The 23,605-nt window shown below is 43.1% G+C and overlaps 1 protein-coding gene across 28 annotated transcripts in view; it reads left to right on the top strand.

Moving 5' to 3' along the window:
- Positions 1 to 9,721, top strand: part of DLG2 (discs large MAGUK scaffold protein 2) — an 891,570-nt gene extending 881,849 nt beyond the window's left edge. For all 28 annotated transcript variants that reach the window (XM_053385482.1, XM_053385478.1, XM_053385484.1 and 25 more), the window contains 5 exons: positions 946 to 1,047; positions 2,346 to 2,518; positions 3,116 to 3,225; positions 6,925 to 7,016; positions 7,284 to 9,721. In XM_053385482.1, coding sequence (XP_053241457.1) covers positions 946 to 1,047; positions 2,346 to 2,518; positions 3,116 to 3,225; positions 6,925 to 7,016; positions 7,284 to 7,390 — 584 coding nt within the window. In that variant the 3' untranslated portion in view covers positions 7,391 to 9,721. The remainder of the gene's footprint in view (positions 1 to 945; positions 1,048 to 2,345; positions 2,519 to 3,115; positions 3,226 to 6,924; positions 7,017 to 7,283) is intronic.
- Positions 9,722 to 23,605: the final 13,884 nt, after the last annotated feature.

The raw sequence follows: 23,605 nt of genomic DNA, 5'->3' as shown, positions 1-23,605 counted from the left end.
CTGTTGCTCTGTCCAAGCTCCTGCCAACCTAGCAGTTCGAAAGCACACAACTGCAAGTAGATAAATAGGTACCACTGTAGCAGGAAGCTAAACGGTGTTTCCATGCGCTCTGGTTTCCGCCAGTGTCCCATTGCGCCAGAAGCGGTTTAGTCCTGCTGGCCACATGACCCAGAAAGCTGTCTGTGAACAAACGCCAGCTCCCTCGGCCTGAAGCGAGATGGGCGTCACATGCCGTGGTCAACTTTGACTGAACTTAACCAGCCAGGGGTCCTTCACCTTTACAGTGGTGCCTCGCAAGATGAAAAGAATCCGTTCCGCGAGTCTCTTCGTCTTGCGGTTTTTTCCTCTTGCGAAGCAAGCCCATTAGCGGCTTAGCGGATTAGCGCTATTAGCGGCTTAGCGGGCTTAGCGGATCAGCTGATAAGCGGCTTAGCGGCTTAGCGGATCAGCTGTTAAGCGGCTTAGCGGATCAGCTGATAAGCGGCTTAGCGATCAGCTGTTTAGCGGCTTAGCGGGTCAGCTGTTAAGCGGCTTAGCGGCTTAGCGGCTTAGCGGATCAGCTGTTAAGCGGCTTAGCGGCTTAGCGGATCAGCTGATAAGCGGCTTGGGAAAGGGGGGGGAGGGAAAAAACCCCCGCAGGAACTCGCAAGACATTTTCGTCTTGCGAAGCAAGCCCATAGGAAATTCGTTTTGCTAAGCACCTCCAAAACGGAAAACCCTTTTGTCTAGCGGGTTTTCTGTCTTGCGAGGCATTCGTCTTGCGGGGCACCACTGTACCTTTTTTACCCTTTGGCTTGGACATAGCAAAATCTTTTCTTTTAACTCCACGAGTGTGTTCAGTCCAATTCATTTCTACCAACTGGTAAACATGAGCCGTTGACTTGCCATCGCACTTTGCTTTAAAATTTCCATCATCAAGATGTTCCTTTTCTTTCTGCATTTCAGTTAATTACACCAGACCAGTTATTATCCTTGGCCCAATGAAAGATCGAATCAATGATGATTTGATATCTGAATTTCCTGACAAATTTGGCTCCTGTGTACCACGTAAGTATTATATTTTCTGAGACCTCTTCTCCCACATTTCTGTTTAATGTTGGGGCGGGGGCCTTTTTTCCTTTCAGAAACCTCATTCCCACATGGGTAAACTTCCAGGGGGCATATGTCATAAGTATGTGGGGACAGAGGCAAAAATGGGTACAGGAGCTGATGCGACTCTTTTTTATATAATAATCATTTTTATTAAGTTGTCAATTTTACATTTTGAAATAAACATTTTACAAACTATAAAGTATCCAATGACTTCCCTTCTTCTCCTTCCATGGTTCTTTTTACATATCATACATCCCTGCATATTTTACTATAACCATTCAAATCAGGTTTCCACCTTAACATCCATCAAAAATTTTTTACTCTGTTGAATTTATCTTAATGCAGCCAGCGTTTTCAGCTGTATACCGTTATTTCCCATGTATTCAATAGATGTTTCCCACTCTTCTTTAAATATATGTTCCTCTTGCTCTCTTATTCTATGTATTAAATCTGCAAGTTCTGCATATTCTGTCCACTTAAGTGCCAGTCCTCTTTAGTTGGGACCTCGCTCACTTTCTGTTTGCATACCTAAATATCATTTTCTGACACCTAGGAATTGCTGATGTGACTCTTGCTCTTTTGGCTACATTCAGGCAGATATTTCTGTGCCTAGTAGCCATGGATAGACTTTGCCTCCATGTTTGCTTCTCCAACATACTAATTCTGACTTGAAGCTGTGACAGTACGCTTCTTATCTCTCCTGCTGCCTTTCCTCATGATACCTTACTAAAATAGCATCCATTTTTAAATCTGGCGCTTATGCTTTTATTACAAGACCACCACATATGATGAAAAGTGCCTTCTTTTACACTTCCAACAGATATTTGAACTCGTCTTACAGATTTTGCTAATTTACTAGGAGTCAGAGCTGTTACAGCATATAGATATGCAGATAGAATCATAGAATTGTAGAGTTGGAAGGGACCACAAGGGTCATCTAGTCCAACCTCCGCAATGCGGGACTCTTTTGCCCAAGGTGAGATTTAAACCCACGACCCTGAGATTAAGAATCTCATGCTCTACCAGCTGAGCTAACCCAGATGGGCATATATATATAGATAAATGAATGAGATATTGTCCTTGTTGCTGCATGAAACTGGTGAGGAAATGGGTGTTTGTTCCTTGATATCTGAAGAGGAGAATCAAGATGTAGACATATCTTTGGGTTGGCGAATTTCATTTTTGTCTTGGTGCACTTACAGAAAGCTTTATCCTGCTTTGTTTTCCATCTTCGCTCTCTACCCCGCCCCTAGATACAACTCGGCCAAAGCGCGATTATGAAGTGGATGGTAGAGATTATCATTTTGTCATCTCCAGAGAACAAATGGAAAAGGACATCCAAGAGCACAAATTCATAGAGGCCGGACAGTATAACGATAATCTTTATGGGACTAGCGTGCAATCTGTCAGATTTGTGGCAGAAAGGGTAAGTTTGTTCCCGTAACAAAGGTTGCGGCAGATAGGCAAGGGAACCCTGGCGTGGGCAGATGAAGTCTCCAAAATGCCACAACACCATCAGAGAGGGCATGAGACAGGCCTCCCAGTGTTAGCTCCACTGCAACGAAGAAGACCCCGTCTGGTGAACCACCTCTGGTAGCCACCAACTGTAAAGGAGATGAATTTATTTGACCCTAACTACATCAAGCTATATTCTATCTTTATCACCAAACTCCAAATATAATTGCACATTGTATTAATTAACATTATTTTTTAATAATATTAGTGGCCATGTGATGATTTTAGCCTACAAAATTTATTGTTTCATGTCTTAACCTGTATATTAAGGTACTTTTATAGCTCTGTTTAGAGTAGGTAATGTCTTGATAATATAAATGTTTTAAGTTTTTTGTATTAATCCAGCATATTTTCTTTTAACTGTTGAACGATTCTGTGTACATTGCGGCAGCCTTTGGCTATGCGCAATAAAACTGACAGAGACTGAGACCTATGTGAGAGGGCAAGGTGCTCTCTTTTGGGCTGAAATCATTGCAAGAGTTAACCAATCTTCACCTGCTCCCAACAGGGCAAACACTGTATACTTGATGTATCAGGAAACGCCATCAAGCGACTACAAGCTGCGCAGCTGTACCCCATTGCAATCTTCATTAAGCCTAAATCCTGGGAGCCGTTGATGTGAGTACTTGTCTCAATGAGAGTAGGAATATTCCATGCCACCCAGAATTCAGCTCCCTGCCATTTCCAGGATTTGGAACATTGCATAACATGGGGTGCATGCTTTCCTGGTGTGCAGCTGCCTTTGGGCATTGCTGGTTATGTTCAAATCCAGGAAGGGTGAGTTGCACTTCTTCCATTGGTGTATAACATTCAAGACAGAAGTACTGTTTCTGGAGGACAGGAGACAGGCAGGTGTGGCGAACTCCTTGATCCTGAATGGAGTAACTGTGCCCCTAAAGGAGTCATTCTAGACTCACAGCTGTCCATGGAGGCACAGGTCCATTCTGTGTGTCCAGGGTGGCTGTCTGCCAGCTCCATCTGATACGTCGGCTGAGACCCTACCTGCCTGCACACTGTCGCGCCAGAGTAGTACTTGCTCTTGTTATCTCCTGCTTGGACTACTGCAACGCGCTCTACGTGCGGCTACTTTTGAAGGTGACTCGGAAACTACAACTAATGCAGAATGCGTCTGCCAGATTGGTGACTGGGAGTGGCTGCCGGGACCATATAACACCAGTCCCAAAGGATCTACACTAGCTCCCAGCACATTTCCGGCCACAATTCAAAATGCTGGTGCTGACCTTTAAAGCTCTAAACGGCCTCGGCCCAGTATACTTGAAGGAGCATTTCCACCCCCATCATTCAGCTCCGAGGGCCTTCTGGTGGTTCCCTCACTGCGAGAAGCCAAGTTACAGGGAACCAGGCAGAGGGCCTTCTCGGTAGTGGCGCCCGCCCTGTGGAACGCCCTCCCATCAGATGTCAAGGAAATAAACAACTATCTGACTTTTAGAAGACATCTGAAGGCAGCCCTGGATTGGGAAGCTTTTAGCTTTTGATGTTTTATGGTGTCTTTATATTATACTGGAAGCCACCAAGAGTGGCTGGGGGAGCCCAGTAGGATGGGCAGCATAGAAATAATAAAATTGTTGTTGCTGCTGCTGTTATTTGCATCTCCCCACAAGAGAGAAACACAGGTCACTGCCTCCACTGTTTATAAGAGCCTAACTTAGATGATGCCTTAATTACAGAGCTGCTTTCAGACATCACCATCATCAGGCATGGGCCAAGGCCCACACTCCAGCATGGGGCCCACTGCAACTCCTGCTGTGCCATTTTACCATAACACTCCTTTGGGGGATTTACAGCAACCCCAGAGTCGTCTGCGACTGGACCTAATGGTCAGGGGTCCCTTTACCTTTACAGCTCATCCAGCTTTGGCACCACTGACTGAGCCCCAGCTGAGCCAGGATGAGCAAGTTAAACGGGCATATCTTTGGCTGATCTAATAATAATAATAATAATTTATTATTTATACCCCGCCCATCTGGCTGGGCTTCCCCAGCCACTCTGGCCGCTTCCAAAAAAATATTAAAATACTGTAATACATCAAACATTAAAAGCTTCCCTAAACAGGGCTGCCTTCAGATGTCTTCTAAAAGTCTGGTAGTTGTTGTTCTCTTTGACGTCTGGTGGGAGGGCGTTCTACAGGGCGGGTGCCACTACCGAGAAGGCCTTCTGCCTGGTTCCCTGTAACTTGGCTTCTTGCAGTGAGGGAACCGCCAGAAGGCCCTCGGTGCTGGACCTCAGTGTCCGGGTAGAACGATGGGAGTGGAGACGCTCCTTCAGATATACTGGACTGAGGCCGTTTAGGGCTTTAAAGGTCAGCACCAACACTTTGAATTGTGCTCGGAAACGTACTGGGAGCCAATGTAGGTCTGGGGTTGGGTTCTTAATGCTAGCTGAGCCCAGCTGAGCCAGGAATCAGTCAGCCAAACCAGAGATCCCTTGCACCCTAAGTTGTTCATCCTGGTGGATCTCGCCATAGGAATGCCCCCCTTAGTTGCTGAAACAGGAGCACACAAAATTCTATTTTTTGAGTAGCTTTCTCCTTCCTTAGCGCAGACACATTTGGTGCATCTCCAATTCAGTCATCAGGCAGATTCTTCTTCCCAAGAGCTAGGTCAACTGTAACAAATGTGTGTTGTCATGTACTTCTTAGCCAATTCCTTATGCATCGTCATGCACGTAATTTTCAGCATGCTTTGCACGTGGCTTACGCTGTGCAGTTCGTTTTGGCATGCGTCTCTGGTTTCATCCGGAGTTTCGGATTATGGTTTCATGTCTCTCTGCTTTGCTTATCCACATGCCGCAGCCGATTTCCTAAAACTAACTGGCGCTTGGAAGGGAATCTATATCCTCCAACCTGGAAGCCCTGCATGCCAGTCGCAGATGTGTGGAAGCAAAAATGTGACGGTCATTCACAGTAGTGAAGGGAAAGCTGTTTGCACAGGCTGGGAGCTATTGTTGTCCATGTTCCAATTGGAAATGAGTTTAGAAAATGAACTCTCCGACAAATTGAGCCCTGGCTGTGTTGCCATGGAAAATATCGCCTGCCCTCATTTTGACTAAGCAGCATAATGAGAGAGACTTGCTTCTGAGGTATATCATTACTGCAGGGATAGTCAACATGGTGCCCTCCAATGCCATTGAAACTCAGCTCCCATTTTGGCTGCAGTTAACGGAGTCCAACAACATCTGGCAGTTGGAGTGCAACAACATCTGGCAGGCAGCATGTTGCCTAACCGTACACTAAGCTCTTTTAATATGAACATATTGTAGTGCTCCTACGACATTAATAGTTTATAGGAGAGTTCTGTTTTTCAGACGCCACTCTTTTTGCCTTAGTTCCAGAGCCTCTAACAACATGGCCTGTATGAAGGCTTGAGGATTTACCCCACCTCAACCCCACCCTGGATAAAAAAGGGGCACTTTAGTTAAGCCTCTCCCGAACCTAAGGAGGGGGAGGAGTTGCGGGCTCACGCCCCTGTGAACACTCTCGCGGGGCTGGCGCCAGCCTCGCGAGATCCAGGGATTCCCCCCATTAATATTCATCCCCTACAGCGCCAGCCAATCGGCTGGCGGCAGGGGCGGGCTTACCAGGGGGCACTTAAGGTCGGGGCAGCCCTGGCTCGCCCCTTTTCGCCCTTACTGCAGCTGCGGTTTCCCACCCACCCGCCCTTTAGGTATGCATTCGGACTTTGCTATGGGTTTCAGCTGGTCGCCGCAAGGGGCCTGGTAGGAATTTTTCCATTTGGCTAATTGGCTGTATTTTAAAAGCCACTTGGTTTTTTCGCCTACCTCGTAGCAAAACGTCGCAACTCCTTGGTTTTGGCGGTTAGTCATTGGCAGGGGTATTGTTATGCAAATGAGGTCGGGGGGGAGGAACGCCATCACCTCCCCCAAATGTTGAAGGGTAGTTCGTTAAAGGACTCCGAGGGGCATCGCCTCATCCGAAACCGACGGAGGCTAGGGCCTAAAGCGCGCTCCCGAGCGGTAACCCCTTGGGGAGCACCTAGGGATGTGCATCTCGGGGGCTCCCCCTGTTGGTGCTTAACCCTTCCCGGTTAGACCGGATAGTCTGTTAGGGCCAATGCCTAAAGCCAATACCGCTCTTACCTGTAATCAATAAAGTTGTGGCCATTTTTCGCCCATTAACCGAAATTCTGGTGTCCTGTGTCTTTATTTACTCCATCTGTGGGAGGGGGCGGGAATTGCCACGCAACTTATTTTTAAGATAACTTGTTGGGGCTTATTTTGGCTGCAGCAAACGACTAATGAAATGGTGACGGATCTTCCTTACCTCCAATGTGTCTCTAGGGAAATGAATAAACGTTTCACAGAAGAGCAAGCCAAGAAGACGTACGACCGAGCAATGAAATTAGAACAAGAATTTGGAGAATATTTTACAGGTATGCATTGCTTGGGAAGGTTTCCTGTGGCTAGAGAACCCTTCCCCCCCCCCTCAGCTCAAGGAAGGGCCACATTCCCTTATGGACGTCATAGTAAATATTTATATATGTGCATTTAACTATATAAATTAGCATAGGCAAAATCTTTCAACCTTTTTTTGCATGATGCATTCCATCTTTTGGGGAAATGCAAAAGTGGAGACTCTAACCACCTACCCAAAATATTTACCAATGTGACTGTTAAGAACCTTTATTTCTTTTCTGCAGCTATTGTCCAAGGAGAAACCTTAGAAGATATATATAACCAATGCAAACTCGTAATTGAAGAACAATCTGGGCCTTTCATCTGGATTCCTTCCAAGGAGAAGCTATAAGTTCGCCAATTCACCTCTGATCACAATGGAAGAGCATTTAGAAGAAAACTTAATCCTATCTTAATTTGGAAGCTTTTTTTGGGTGTGATTTTTTTTTCCCGGGGGGGCGGAGGGGAAAGTTACTTTTACGTTTCTTGCAGTCAATGTGAATTTTTTTCTGAATGTACAACACAAAGTGTTCGAAGCCATGAAGGACATTGATTTGGTCATAAAGGGTAGAGAAAATGAGAAGAAAACCTTTACAAAAATAAGAGAGAGAGACTTTTGCCATATTAACAAGAAAAAAAAGGAAACTGCTAGCCGTGAGCTCAGTGCACCACTGGGCAGAGATGGACTTTTGACGCGGAAGAGCCGCCGTCTGAGAAAGCTGGCCGGCAGTGCTGCCTCCACCCCAATCTGTATTCTTGGCTCACCTCAATGTGTTCATTGATGACTTTGGAGAAGACGTTCCCAGGCCTTGGACCTCAATATTACAGCTCAATCCTGCAAGGAGCATCGCTCTGACTCCCATGGGTAAGGCGGACGCTTGAAGCGGACATGGATGAAGCTTGTATTTAAACAGGACGAGGAGCTGAGTGCCCTGCGCCTTGCAGGATAATATCCTATAGGACCTGATCCATCTTCCACCAAACTCTGGAAAGACCTTGAATAGCTTGTTCTGGATGTTGGATCAGGGACTTCTGCTGGGGTGGGCTGGTTGTTTTTTCGTTTTGGTCATAGCGCATTTGTATTTGCTACACCTCGACTTTCGTATAACTATGCACATCAGGGTTTTTTTGGGTTTTTTCTGAAACCAATCGGGAGTATTATTTTTCCCTGACCACTTCAGACCCACAATTTCAACAGGTTTGTAATGCCATTGAGGGTCCAGGCAACGAATTTCATTCCACATCAGAACACTCACGCATTTAAAAAACACAAAAAACTTTGGGGGTTCAGGGTACTTAAACTTGACAGTGAGGGATACAATTGGGAAAAAGCTTTACATTTTATTTTGATTGTCTATATTATCATTTATATAAAGACAGAAGGCACTTAACAGATGGAATAATTTATTTAAAGAAATCTATATTGATGTATAGGCGCTAATTTCTATAGGTGACAAAATATTTTGTGAGATATTTTGTAAAGATTAAGTAATTGAAAGGTGAACTATTTTTCACCCTTGGCTGGCTGTAAAATGCAAAGGTCGGGGGGGCGGTTTCGAGTTGCACTATGCCATTATTTTCCCCAGGAGATTTCCTCATAATCTTATTTCTTAAGTTCTAGATGTTATTTTTTTACCTTCCTACCTTGAAGGTGTTGTGTTCTCCTCCCTTTTTATTCTAGCTGATAAAATTTCTAGGCGTTGCTGCACTCTTAAAGAGGCACTTAGAACAAGAGAAAACAGATCTCAGAATTAAAACAGATTTCTGCCCCAGAAATAAAGTGTGCAGCTAGATGGGTCTTAGTATTGCAAATGGCTGCTGAGATATCAGAATCAGGTTACTGGAAAGAGAATTTTATTTCTTGGGGTTTTGAGTTACTCAGTTTCTCCCAGAAAAGATACATGTGGATAAAAGTGGGAGGAATTATGGGATGGCATTGTTGTGCCAATGACACCATGTGGGTGCTGCAAAAATCTTGCCTGCATGTGGAGGCCCATTCCACACACACACACACACACACACACACACACACACACACAATAACCCATCTGGAAGCACTCAAAATGTCAGTGGCCTCAACGCAACTTCTGTTTCGCTTTGAAAATAATTAATTAAGACAGTCGCCATTGTAAGATCTCTTCCAATCTCTTCCCTTGGGAACTGTTGATAGAGAAATTGCCAAAAAAAAAAGCAAAAAGCAATGGTGTATTTTTATTTTTATTTTTGCTGGCAAACCACTGATAAAGTGTTTGTTTCAAGGCCCACAATACTTGGGGTAATGTTGCAAGTGGAGCATTCCATGTCTGGAAGCTACCTAGAAACTATGTTTTCTAATCGCAGGAGAGTAAGAAGAGCCAGCTATAGTGTGTCAGGGATGTGCATGCACAGAGCACTGACAGTGCAACCCTGTCCATGCCTACCAGAAGATAGCCCTGTTGAGTTCAATGAGGCTTACTCCCAGGTGAGTAAAGGATTGCAGCCTGAATCTCCCATACGTGGCTGGCGTTTGGGTACTAGCAAGCAGCTGCTTGGATTATTTAGCACTGCAGGAAAAATGGGAAATTATCTTTTGTTGCCACTTGGCTTTCAAGACCAGGTGATCTTTGTTGCTGGCTTGTTTTTCAGCCTGGGCGGGGATTAAAAACAGCTCCTGCTTATTCGCTTGCAGGAGTCCATCGTTTTACATCACTTTTCTTTGGAATCGTTATTGTATGCTTCAGTTTGTACATACGTTTTAAGAACCAACATCTCCATTCCTCCACCTAAAATCTCAACCACGAGCTCCTGTTTTAAACATTTCAGGCTCTTGTCTAATGATGCAATCCAGAGGAGACACATTGTCACGGGGGTTTGAATGATTCACTGTGCACTTAAATCCCACTGACTACAGTACCTAATTTCTCCTGGATTGGAATGTAAGCTCCTGGTAGAGACCTCTATGGCTCCTCCATCTCCTCCAATCGATGGGGCAGTTCTGAGGATACTCTTTTGGGTAGAGGAGCACCATTTGTACACTGGAGAACCCATAGGTGCATGGAATTGCATGCCTGGGGAGATGGAATTAGCTGGAAATACAAATAAGGAAAAGCGAGAGCTCGTGAGAAATTCCATAGGCCAAGGTTGTCACTGATCTCTAATGTAGCATTTTCTAAGACACGAGGTGCAATGTTATCACCTCTGACTTGCTTGTACTCACAATCTCCTTCTCAGATGGGTTGTTATTGATCTCCCCCATTTCAAAGTGTGGGAAGGTGGGGCAAGCAAGACAAGGAGTCAAGGAGTAAATAGAATCACCCAAGGCTACATGGTGATGGACTCAGAATTGATTTTGCCTTCATCATGTGACTTGGTGTTCACTTGGCCACACTGGCCCAGCTAAACTTTCCTTAACATCCAACTTAAGATGGACACAAGAAAATGTGTTCTTCTCTTAGCGCTGTTTGCTTCTGTCCAGCCAGCTCCAGACTTGCAAAAAAAGAAAAATCAATCAAAATATTTTCCAAATCAAAAGGGCTAGAAACTTGGTGGTTTTTCCTTAAAAAGGAAAAAAAATGAAAATTAGTGATATTTGGAGATCATTCTGCAGAAATCCAGAGAAGTCCAAATCCTTAGGAACAATTGTTCATTTTTTTATATCAGCAAAATGTTGTTTTCTCAGGTCTAGAGGTCTAGAACACCTCCTCAAGGACCTGATGCAAAATCTTTCTGTCTGATTTCCAGTTCCACTCTCATCAGTCTTTCTGTTTGTTCTGTTTTGTTTCTCAGTTAAGCATGTAACCTTCCAAGAGAACTATCCTACTGATAAATGTTCTGTTATGTCATGTGCTGTGCTTTCCAGTTTGGCAGTACCACAGTGGCTGACTACAATCAATTTCCCATCAGTCCTTGGTTACTGTAGTCACTTTTTTCCTGTTTCCGTGTGTGTGTGTGTGTGTGTGTGTGTGGATGCGTGTGTGCATGTACGCGTGTGTATGTATGTATGTATGTATGTGCGTGTTTGTGTGCTTCCAGCTTAGAGTTGCCATTGCACTTTTTTTAAGCAAAAAAAGGAAAGAAAGAGAGGAAAGGAGAAAAATCATCGAGAGAAGCAGCAAAAGAAGGCTGGCTTTTAGGATTTGCATTTCCATTTGTTTCATGTCTCGATAACTTACGAACTTTGTGTTCCTTTTACAGCCGCATTCGCACCATGCATTGAAAGTCACATGACACCAAAAGCATGGCTTCCCCCAAGGAATTCTGGGAGCTGTAGTCTGTTACAGTTGTTAGGAGATCCATGTTCCTCTCCCAGAGCTACAATTCACAAAGTGTTTTAGCAATCAAATTGTAGCTCTATGAGGGGAACAGGAGGTCTCCTAACGACTCTCAGCCCCCTTAACAAACTACACTTCCCAGGATGCTCTGGGGTGATTTAAATGTATGGTGTGAATGTGGCCTATGCCTCAATCATTCCATCAGCACCTCCTGGCAAAACCTCAGCTCTTCTACACCATAAAGAGGTCGAGAGTATGGACAAGTAGAGAAGAAAAAGTAGCTAACCACAAAATCGTCCTTGAGGGAATGATTGAGACAACAAGACTTCACTTTTTATTATCTGTTGAGGGCTGGAACAGATGATAGCCAGTCTGGCTCATATCTCCACTCACACAGCTTTACAGCCGTACCTCCAATGCATCTTGGCATCCATATGGGACCCTAAAGTTCAAGAACAGACTACAACATGTAGGTCAAACTCTCACAAGTCAATTTCCTGAATTGAATCTGGTAACCAGCTGTGCAATTTTGGTCTGTGCACATTCAGGTTTTTACACTCATTGGCCATATCGAAAAATTATGGCCCCATATGAATGCCCAAGAACATCAGAGGGCCGGGTGCATGGATAGCGCAAGGGTGTTCTAGCAAACCCTCACAAGCGTGGGCTGGATCCGGGTGAGGTGTTGCCCAATCTTACCCATAGGCCAAAAGAAAAAAAGCAAGGAGGTGCTACAAAATAGCATTTCTTGTAAGCCCAATGGGTTCCAGAAAAATTCCTTTCCCAAGGGCAGTAGAGTTAGCACACTATCCCTGCTGTGTTGGAATTGTTGCTTAAAAACATGCCCTTTATTAAAGGATTCTTTTTTTACATTAAAAAAGCTCCATTCAGAATAAATGTCATTTTGTAGCACCTTGAGTTCCTTCCCCTCCTTTTCCCCCCACAATCTTGAACAACATCAAATTACATCCTAAAAAGAGGAGAAAATGCATCAGGATAAATGTTTTGGGGTTTTTTCCCCTAAGTCCTACTAAACTTGTGAACCTTTGTGGCCTGCCATTTCGCCACCTCCTCGATTTAATTATGGGATTTTGCCGAGCCAAAGCAAGTAGCCAAGAGCCCTTTCAACGCCCTAAAGGTAACATAGGGTGGCAGTTGCCACAAGAGGCACCATGAGCATGCTGCTGAAGGAAGGGAGTCCATGGTGAAGGTCCCTAGCTCAGTGGTAGAAAATGCACTTTGCATGCAGAAGGTCCCGGGTTCAGTTCCCGCCATTTCCAAGTACGATGGAGGAACACTTCTGCCTAGAACCCTGGAGGGCCTCTGCCAGTCCGTGTAGACAATCCTGAGCAAGCTGGACCAATGATCTGACTCAATATAAGGCAGCTTCCCATGTTCCTATGACCTGAGACTGAGCTTAGGCCTCTCGGATGCTGCTGGTGCCAATGTCTGCAATGTCCAGAGGGAACACTTTCTGCCCAGGGTCTGAGGAAGGGGGTTGGAGGAATGGCAAATACTGACTCCTTTAGGGGAATGTGCCAGATCATTTCCCTGGTGCTATTTCTTATCTTCTTCTGGCACAATCTGTAGCACCGTCGGCAGTCCGGGTTGAACCAAAAAAAAATAATAATCACCATGGCTTCATGTCCGCAGCATGCTGACAATGCATTATTATCATTTGGTTGTTTCTTCTCTCTGTCCAAAAACCATTCTGCTACACATGTAAAATTCTCTCAGATGGAGCCATTTGTATTTATTCATCGGTTTATCTGTATGTTTTGGTGGCACTGCCTTTTTATTTTTTGCTTTTTAGTGGGGAATTAATGGAGCTTAGCAAGAGCAAACTTCACAAACTTCAAACAGCTTTCTCGCAAAATGGATGATGCAAGTTTTCTTCCAGAGGTAACTCCGCATCAGGGGAAGCAAATATTTGCCTAGTATTTAAAAGCTACTCAAGTAGGAATAGCCAGGTTTTCAAAAGGCACCAACCCACACTTCTGTTTTAAAAATTCACTTGGGGGGGGATAGAAATGAGTGTTTGGGGAACCCCTTGGTTCGCAGTAGAAGAGCAAAAAATGATGGCAATGAGACTCTTTACTCTGTATAGGGCTGCCTTCAGATGTCTTCTAAAAGTCAGATTTAACTGTTTGACATCTGACAGGAAGGCATTTCACAGGGCGGGCGCCACTACCAAGAAGGCCCTCTGCCTGGTTCCCTGTAACCTCATTTCTCACAATGAGAGAACCACCAGGCCTTTGGAGCTGAACAAGGGGAGTGGAGATGCTCCTTCAGGTATACAGGATCCTTTCTGTCTTGACAGCTCCTGAAGCAGTCACCTGCTTTGTAACTGGGATGAACCTTTGGCACAGGTTTTCATTACCCCCTCCCCTCAAAAAACCACTTTTATCCCACTCATGCATTCAAAGGAAAGCATGCAATGTGGATCACACATTTAAAATATACGCCATACAAGAACGTCAAGCGAGCCAGCCCTACCATTAGGCAGAGCGAGGTAGTAGCAGCCCCCAACTATTCCTCCTGAGTTTTCAGACATTCCCCTCTGTTGCCACATGGCCTTTCCTGGGCCACTCCATCCAGGTATTGTGGAAGATGCTATCCTATCACCAGTGTTGAAGCACTACTCAGCTGCCAGTTCAGTCAGCTTCTGCACATGGGATTGAGAGGGGGCACCATGAAATAACAGGGCAAAGTCATCATAAAAGCACACTGGAAGGAAGATGAAAAGCGAGCAGACATAGAGCTGGGTAGCCCTACCTTGGGAGGGTATTCGGTAACATTGGTGCCACAACTGACAAGGACCTGCACCGAATTTGAGGTCTCTGGTGATGACCTCAAAATTCAGGCAGAGTCATGGGGTAATCTATCTAAGCTATATCTGCTAATTTGCTTGTTTCAACTAGAAGTAGAAAGAGTACCTCCTAAGCAAGGTGACATGGCGTAGGGCAGCCTTCCCCAATCTACTGCTCTCCAGATGTTTCTTTTTAGACTACAGTCCCCATCATAGGACCCAATTCCTAGGGGTCTAGGCCCCTTTGGCACCCCCAATAAAATATTTGAGGAGGACGGGGGTCCCCCAAAGTTGATGGGCATTGCCATTCAAATGGTGTGACAATGCCATGTCTTGTGCTCAGTTGTGCAGGATGGGGCTTACCTCACCCCCCCCCATATTTTATTCCACTTGGCACCCCTGACCCCCTCCCCCTCAGGAGCTGCAGTGCAAAACATCTAGAGGACACCAGGTTGGGAAGAGATGTCATAGAGTGACTTAGTCACAGCATCACGATTGCATCTGCTTCCTTCCACCTTCAGTTCCTACTTAAACCATAAGTTCCTCTCGGAAAATATCTGTCTACTCTCCTCTCACTCACTCTTCTCTGCCACCCTCCTTCCCATATGAAGAAACATCACTGTTTTGTCCATGACCTCTTTAGGCGGGGACGGTAGTCAACGGGCATCCTTCCACTACTATGTGGGACACAGAAGGAATTTGCATAATTGAAACAACCACATAACAGAGGTTCTGTTTCCTTTCTGATCTCAAACAACAGCCTCATAATCCTTGTTGGGAAGTCAGGAACGGTAGGTGGAATACTGGCATGAGATGGTGGGAGAAAGCAAAAAGAACATTTGCTGTCTTTGGAATTGCATTATGATTGCTTTGTGGGGTGGGGGAAAGCTGAAAAGGTTTCACAAATATAAATGCTATACTCAAACGGGACATCATAATAAGAGGCAGGTCAAATCTGACATTTTGCCACCAGAAGCTGGCTTTTGGGGTCATTCCTGTGGATACAAATATGTTAAAAGGGATCACGGGCTGCAACTTGTGCAAAGGCAGTGCTGTAAAACGATTTGAGATCCTGTCCCCTCCTGAAGCTGCTGAGCAGGCAACAATAGTTTAAGCGTAAATGCAAAATATTCTATTGAAATGCATTTACAGTGGTACCTCTGGATACGAATGGGATCCATTCCAGAGCCCCGTTCACATCCTGAAGTAAACGCAACCCGCGTCTGTGCGTGCACGGGTTGCGATTCACCGCTCCCACGCATGCGCGTGACGTCATTTTGACCGTCTGCGCATGCATGAGCAGCGAAACCCGGAAGTAACGCTCTACAGATGTGGCTGGACTACAGTTCCCATCATTCCCTGACATTTGGCCACACTGGCTGCAGCTCACGGGAGTTGTAATCTAACAAGATGTGGAGGGTATCACATTAGGCACCCCTGCTTTATCACCTTGGCTTCTTAAACAGTCTGTATTAAAGGAATCCTTTCTGCATTAGCCTCTTCTCCTCCTCCTCTGCCTTGTCATCTGGGCAGTCCAGGACCTCTATACGGCCTCGGCCCAAGAGACCTGAAGGAGCATCTCCACCCTGATCCTTCTGCCCGGACACTGAGGTCCAGCGCCGAGGGCCTTCTGGCGGTTCCCTCACTGCAAGAAGCAAAGCTACAGGGAACCAGGCAGAGGGCCTTCTCAGTAGTGGCACCCGCCCTGTGGAACGCCCTCCCATCAGATGTCAAAGAGAACAACAACTACCAGACTTTTAGCAGACATTTGAAGGCAGCCCTGCTTAGGGAAGCTTTTAATGTTTAATAGGTTATTGTATTTTAATATTCTGTTGGAAGCCGCCCGGGTGGCTGGGGAAACCCAGCCAGATGGGTGGGGTATAAAAAAATTATTATTATTATTATTATTATGCAGAAACCTAGGGCTCTGGGTAAATGCCAGATCCAGTAAATGCCAGATCCACTACCACCTGACATTTAGAATACACTTTAATATATTTTTAATCTTTGTTGGAAGCCACCCAGAGTGACTGGGAAAGCCCAGTCAGATGGGCAGGGTACAAATAAATAAATAAATAAATAAATAAATAAATAAATAAATAAAATAATTTATTATTATACACACTGCCCAGACTTGTGCCCCGGGGAGGTCACTTTGATGCAGCTAATACAGTAGTTTTTCACCCCTAGAGGCACACTTCATTGTCTCTCAAGACAGATGGATGCCAACAAAAAAAAAAACCACTTCTAAGGTGGCTTCTAGGCAGTTTGTAAAGCATAAAAGCCAACTGAAGCATCCCAATCCATCTGTCACCAACACAGTGGTAGGAAACCTGTGGCCTGTGATGGTGTTGGGCTCCACCTTGCATCATCCCCATGGTCAAGGATGATGGGAGTTGTGGTCCAGCAACATCAGAAGGGTCAAAAGGTTGCCCACTCCATTCCCAACACATTACAGAGGACACTGCGACCTACTGGTGCTCCACTTTGAGTTCACGTGGGTTGCTTCGGGCCTGACTATTGCCATGTGTACACAGAGTGCACCACATGCAGCCCCTAAACTCTTCCACACATTCGTTTACTTATTTAGATTTGTCCATTGTCCCTCCTCCCTCCCCCCAGAGCTGAAGGACGTCCAAAAGCTACCTAAGGAAAAGCTCAAATGCCAAAAAGCAGCTGATAAAATATGCCAAAAAGCAGCTGATAAAATATTCGTTAAGACGATGCCAAGGAATACTGCAAGTTTTGATCGAGACTCGCCTAAAAACAAAACCCCAAACCAACACAGAAAGGGACACCAGCAAATAACCCCAGAAAGCCAGACCGTTCAAGTTGTCCAAATAAATACACATTTGCCTGGAAATGGGGGGGAAATAAAATGCCAGTGTTAGGGCAAGCTTCCCAGGTGGGCGGTCATTCCACAAAATGGAGACTACCACAGAAAAGGCCCTGTTACCATACTCTGAGGATTCACTCAAACATGGAGAAGGATGAGAGGTGCCAAACTAAACAGGTTCTTATGGAGAAAGGAAGTCCTGCATGCATTGGGACCCCATGCCTTTCAGGGCTTTGTTGGTCAAAATAAGCGCTTTCCATGATTCCTGAACCATTGCACTAAATCATTTTTCAATGGGTATCTAGTGAAATGTGTAGATATTTAATGAATTCCTAGGATTTAGAAACCACTAAGATCAGTGCAGGAGGAGGGAGCTCTCTGAAATAAGTTCATCCATCCCTATTGATGTTCCTGTTGAGGAACAGGACTATTGTCACAATGGGGGCCAGTGCGAAACTGCTCTGCACCTAGATATTCTGGGACTCTCCTTGACTATTCAGCCATCCTTTTTAAAAAAGTGCACCTCTAATCCTTTTTAACTATAAAGATAGGAGGGAAAGCAAGGGTAGAAGGTGAACTGCTGCCATTTTTCTTGGTTAGTCCCCATTCATCCCAATGGGAGGGAAATAAGTCCACCAGTTCTGAGGTAGAACCCTCTTTTTGAATGGGCATAGAAGGATGCCTGTTCTCTCTTTTGACTCCTGGGACAACTTTATAGGGACCATGCTGAGTAGATCCACTGAAATTGATGGGCCTAAATTGGTCATTGTCAATTTCAGTGGGTCTACGCTGGGTAAGGCTAACTCTCTACGACATCCTCAAAAGTAATACAACGCAACAACTGTAGATACATTAGGCTACCTGTGCATGTGTTCTGCAATGGCACACTCTCCTGGCTACAAATCTTTTGAGACAACCTTGGAAAATTCCCAGAGGAATCACAAAGGTTCCCGGCAAACAGTTTAAAAGCTACAACATGGTTAAAAAAACTAAGACACAGCCTTTTTTTCCTCACAAGTCAGAGGGATGCCTCATTTCAGCTCAGTGACTTACCTACATATTTATATCCACAAGACTTATTCAAGGAAGCATCCCCTGGTTGCAAAATGTAATGTTTGTCGTAGCCGTAAGGAAACGCAAGGGGGAAATCAGGACCACGCCTTATTTCTGCAGGGATCATAGCTCAGGTAGATAGTTGCTGTACTAGACTACTGGACTAACAGCCCAGCCTGGTATAAGACAGCTTCCGATGTTCCTGTGTTGTACAGGAAGGGCAAAAGGGTATATTGCCTGCAGAACATCACTTTGGAAACAAATGGCATTGCAGGATCCCGGAAAAGTAACAGCTCTCTCTTGGTTCCTTTTGAATAGGTGACTTTGTATGCTGAACTTGACTGGTCTGAATGCCAGAGTGCAAATGGGCTGTATGCTTTGTTCTTGACACTTCTCTTTTCTTTTTCTTTTTACACACTTCTCTTTGACAGGATTGTTTCTTAACTCAGATGTAATTTTGTGGGGTTGTGGGGGTGGGGTGGCGGCGTTACTCTGAACTGGAACTGGAGTTTACAAATACACTAGACAGCATTCACTCCTGTTAAGTGTAAATACTCAATGCATCCATTCCATTTGTGTAAAAAAAAAATGAAAAAAAAAATAAAGCACACAGAATGAAGAAGAAAAAAGTTAAGATGTATGTTTTATACCAGCTGTGTCCTTGCTTATTTATTCAGTCTCAGGCTCATTTGATTCAGTTATTGTTACCGGATTAAAAAAAGAATAGTAAAAAAAAAAAAGACGTAAGATGTCATGTTTAAAGGTAGGAATTGTAACTTCCTGGCAGAGCAGAACTTCTGAAGGCAGTAGATCTTAAATTCAGTATCTTTTTTTTTATTATTATTATTATTATAAAATATTTTATTAAGATTTTACAAAAACATAAATTTACAAAATACAAATAAGACATATAAAAAGAAAAAGATACATAAAAAAGAAAAAAGAAAAAGAAAAATACAAAAAACGAATAGATAAAAAAAATTAAAAACAAATCCATTTTTGTTACTTTAAACTCATTAGCTTGTTTCCTTGACCTCCTCACACCTCCCCTTTTTGTATTCCCATTTAAATAATCAAATCAGCAAATCCTTACCCTCTTTCGTTTATCTTAACTCTATATCTTAACATATTATAACTCTATATTTTCACCCATTATGAATTCATTTTAGCATATTCTTATTAACTTTGTTGCTAATGCCACTTATTTTCAATCCAACATCATTTTAACATTCATTAATTTTACAGTGTTTCTGCAGATAGTCTTTAAATTTCTTCCAATTTTCTTCCACCAACTCTTCTCCCAGGTCTCGGATTCTGCCAGTCATTTCCGCCAGTTCCATATAGTCCGTCACCTTCATCTGCCACTCTTCCAGGGTGGGTAAATCTTGTGTCTTCCAATACTTTGCAATAAGTATTCTTGCTGCTGTTGTTGCATACATGAAGAAAGTTCTATCCTTTTTTGGCACCATTGGCCGACTATGCCCAGGAGAAAGGCCTCTGGTTTCTTCAGAAAGGTATATTTAAATATCTTTTTCATTTCATTATAGATCCTCTCCCAGAAAGCCTTAATCTTTGGGCACGTCCACCAAAGGTGAAAGAACATACCTTCATTTTCTTTACATTTCCAACATTTGTTATCGGGCAAATGATATATTTTTGCAAGCTTGACTGGTGTCATGTACCACCTGTATATCATTTTCATAATATTCTCTCTTAAGGTATTACATGCCGTAAATTTCATACCGGTGGTCCACAACTGTTCCCAGTCAGCAAACAATGTTATGACCAATATCTTGTGCCCATTTGATCATAGCAGATTTAACCGTTTCGTCCTGCGTATTCCATTTTAACAGCAAGTTATACATTCTTGAAAGTATCTTAGTTTTGGGATCTAACAGTTCTGTTTCCAATTTTGATTTTTCCACCTGGAAGCCAATTTTTTGTCCAAATTATAGGCCTCTCTTATTTGATAATAATGAAGCCAATCTCGCACTTTATCTTTTAATTTCTCAAAACTCTGCAATTTCAATTTATCTCCTTGTTCCAATATTTCCCAATATTTCGGCCATTTGGCCTCCATATTGAGCTTTTTCTGGGCCTTCGCTTCCATTGGTGACAACCACTTGGGGTTTTATTTTCCAGTAAGTCTTTGTATCTTATCCAGACATTGAACAATGCTTTCCTGACAATATGGTTTTTAAATGCTTTATGTGCTTTAACCTTGTCGTACCACAAATATGCATGCCACCCAAAAACGTTGTTAAAACATTCTAGGTCCAAAATGTCTGTGTTCTCAAGAAGCAGCCAGTCTTTCAACCAGCAGAATGCTGCTGATTCATAGTAAAGTTTAAGGTCTGGCAGGGCAAATCCGCCTCTTTCCTTTGCATCAGTTAATATTTTAAATTTTATTCTGGGCTTCTTGCCCTGCCAGACAAATCTAGAAATGTCTCTCTGCCACTTCTTGAAACAGTCCATCTTGTCCAAAATTTGCAATGATTGAAACAGAAATAACATTTTTGGCAATACATTCATCTTTATAGCTGCAATTCGACCCAACAAGGAAAGCTTCAAATTTGACCATATTTCTAGGTCTTTTTTCACTTCTGTCCAACATTTCTCATAGTTATCTTTAAATAAGTTTAAGTTCTTAGCAGTCATATTAACCCCCAGATATTTTACTTTCTTAACTAATGTTAAACCTGTCTCCTTCTGAAACCTCTCTCTCAATCGGTGTAAAATTTTTCTCAAGAACTTTAGTTTTTGACTTATTCAACTTAAATCCTGCCACATGACCAAATTCTTGAATCAATTCTAATACTCTTTTCGTACTAGATTCTGGCTCCTGTAACGTCAAAACTAGGTCATCTGCAAAAGCTTTCAATTTGTATTGTTTGACTCCGACCTGGATACCTTTAATCAGACGGTCCCTTCTAATCATATTTAACAAAACCTCCAGGACCGAAATAAAAAGCAATGGGGAAATTGGGCAGCCTTGTCGTGTCCCTTTCTCTATCTTTCTCTATCTCTATCTAATATTGACTATTAACTTAGCCTTTTGTTCTGAGTAAATTGCACTTATACCATTTTCAAACCCTTGACCCACCCCCATCCCCTGAAGATTTTTCTTCATAAAATTCCAAGAAATATTGTCAAAGGCTTTCTCCACATCTATAAAAATTAAAACTGCTTTGGTATTAATGTTCACTTGCAGCTTCTCCAAAATGTTAATTATGTTCCTCGTGTTGTCAGACAAGTGTCTACCTGGGAGAAAGCCAGCTTAGTCCTTATGTATCTCTTCCACTAATACTTTTTTTAATCTATTAGCCAATATATCAGCAAAAATTTTGTAATCCACATTAAGCAGGGATATGGGGCGGTAGTTCTTAAGTTGTGTCTTTTCAGATTCCGTTTTCGGTATAAGTGTAATGTAGGCTTCCTTCCACGACTCTGGCGCTTTTCCCCCCTCCAAAATTTCATTACAAACCTCCTTTAGTGGCTGAATTAAGTAATCTTTCAAAGATCTATAGTATTTTGAGGTTAAGCCATCCGGCCCTGGAGATTTACCCAACTGCATATTCTGAATGGCACCTTCTACCTCCTGTTCTGTAATTTTGTGGTTCAGCATTATCTTATTTTCTTGAGAGATTTTTTGTAATCCGTTTGTTTTTAAAAACTGGTCTATGTCAGACTCTTTCTGTGGCCCTTGTGTATATAGTTGTTTAAAATATCTCTGGAAGCACTTTCTAATCTCCAATGGATTCTGTATGTTCTTTCCTTCCACATCCAAATTTGTAATAGTGTTAAGTTTTTGTCTTTTTTTCATCTGCCAGGCTAACAATTTCCCGCATTTATTAGCCGATTCAAATGTCTTTTGTCTCATCTGTTTAATTTTCCATTCTACTTCATGGTTTATCATTTTCATTTATTGTACTTGATATAACTTTATTTCTCTCAGAATCTCTTGCGACTTTGGTTTCGCTCTTAATTTCTTCTCTCCTTCTTTTATTTTTCCCAAAATTTTGTCTTTTTTCTCATTTAGGATTCTCTTCTTTATTGCATTCTGTTGGATCAGAAACCCTCTCATGACCGCTTTACTTGCATCCCAGATTACTCTTTTTTCAACTGTGGTATTCAAATTTATCTCAAAATAGTCTCTCAAGATTTTTTGGGCCTTCATGGTAACCTCTTGATCTCTGAACAAGGTGTCATTCATCCTCCATCTGAAGGAACCGATTGGTGTTAGTTTCATCTCCATCTTCACAGCATTATGGTCGGAGCAAGTTTTTGGGCAAATTTCCACTTTTCGAGTCTTAGGTGCCAGTCCTCTAGCTATCCATATTTGGTCAATTCTTGTCCATGTCATTTTGGCTTCAGAGAAGAATGTTCCCTCTCTTCCTAAGGGGTTCTTAGTTCTCCAAATGTCAATCAAGTCCATATTGTCAGTCAAGTTGAAAAAAGTTTTTGGTAGTCTGCCATCTTTAGTTACAACCTGTCTCTGCGACTTGTCCATATTTGTAGATACCACTCCATTCATATCTCCCATCATAATAATGTTGTAATCCATATAGTCCAGCAATGTCTCATGAAATTTCTTAAAAAATTCAGATTTCCCCTCATTTGTTGCATAAACTACTATCAAAAAATTTTCTCCTTGTGCTTGAATTTCAATTGCCACAAATCTTCCTTGTTCATCTTTAAAAACAAATTTCGGTGATAGGCTCTCTTTGGCGTAAATAACATTCAATTCAATCATAGACAGAAGTGACTGGTGGTCCCCAATCTGTTTACGCATCGGCTTTATTTCTTCCTCTAAAGCCACTGCTTTTTCTTTTGCTTCCTCAGCTATTTTTCGGTTAGAGGCAGATTCCTGCAGTAATTTTTCAATAGATTCTGTATTGGAATTCACCTTCTGTCCCAAATTATTAATGCTAGCAGTGTTCCGATCTATTTTAGTTGATTGTTCAGTAACTTGTTTACTTAGGCCTTCCAATTTTTCATAAATTTTGTTTAACACAGAGGTGAAATCCCCTTCTGAAGCCATTCCTTTTGGCCCAGCTTGTGCAAGATCTTCCACCTGCGTCACAGGAGGGCCGGGAACAGATGATCTACGTTGCACTGGGCTGCTGCACTCTAACCTTGCCCGATCTTGTTGTCCTGTCAGTCATCACACTTTTGTCTATGAATCAAGGTCGATCCCACGGTCAGATCCTACCGTGGAAAATCCCCAGAGTTAAGAAATCCCCCTGCTAGCTGTACAGTTTCAAAGTTCCTCTAGGGGGACACTGTAACAGTCATTTGAGTTACAATAAAGAGTCTTTTCCAACTTTCCAAAGTCCCCTTCAAAAAAAACAGGCAACAGTTTCAAATCCAGAGAAGACCTTTAACAAGTATCTCCTTTGCAGAGTTCACCTTTAAAAAGTTACATTGTCTATAAGTAGTGCAACTCTTAATACAACAATTCAACTGAACTTGGCAGACCGTTCCCAGGAGTTAGATGATGGTCTCTCTTTTTTTTCCCCTTTGTAAATAAGAAAGTCACTTTTCCCTCTCCCCCCCCCTCTCCTGCAGCCTGGGGGGGGGGGGAGTTCTTTACTTTGATGTTCAGATTTAGAACTTTTA

Source organism: Podarcis raffonei, chromosome 4 (genome assembly GCF_027172205.1).
Source record: "Podarcis raffonei isolate rPodRaf1 chromosome 4, rPodRaf1.pri, whole genome shotgun sequence".
NCBI lineage: Eukaryota > Metazoa > Chordata > Lepidosauria > Squamata > Lacertidae > Podarcis > Podarcis raffonei.
This window is presented reverse-complemented; position numbering and strand designations above follow the sequence as displayed.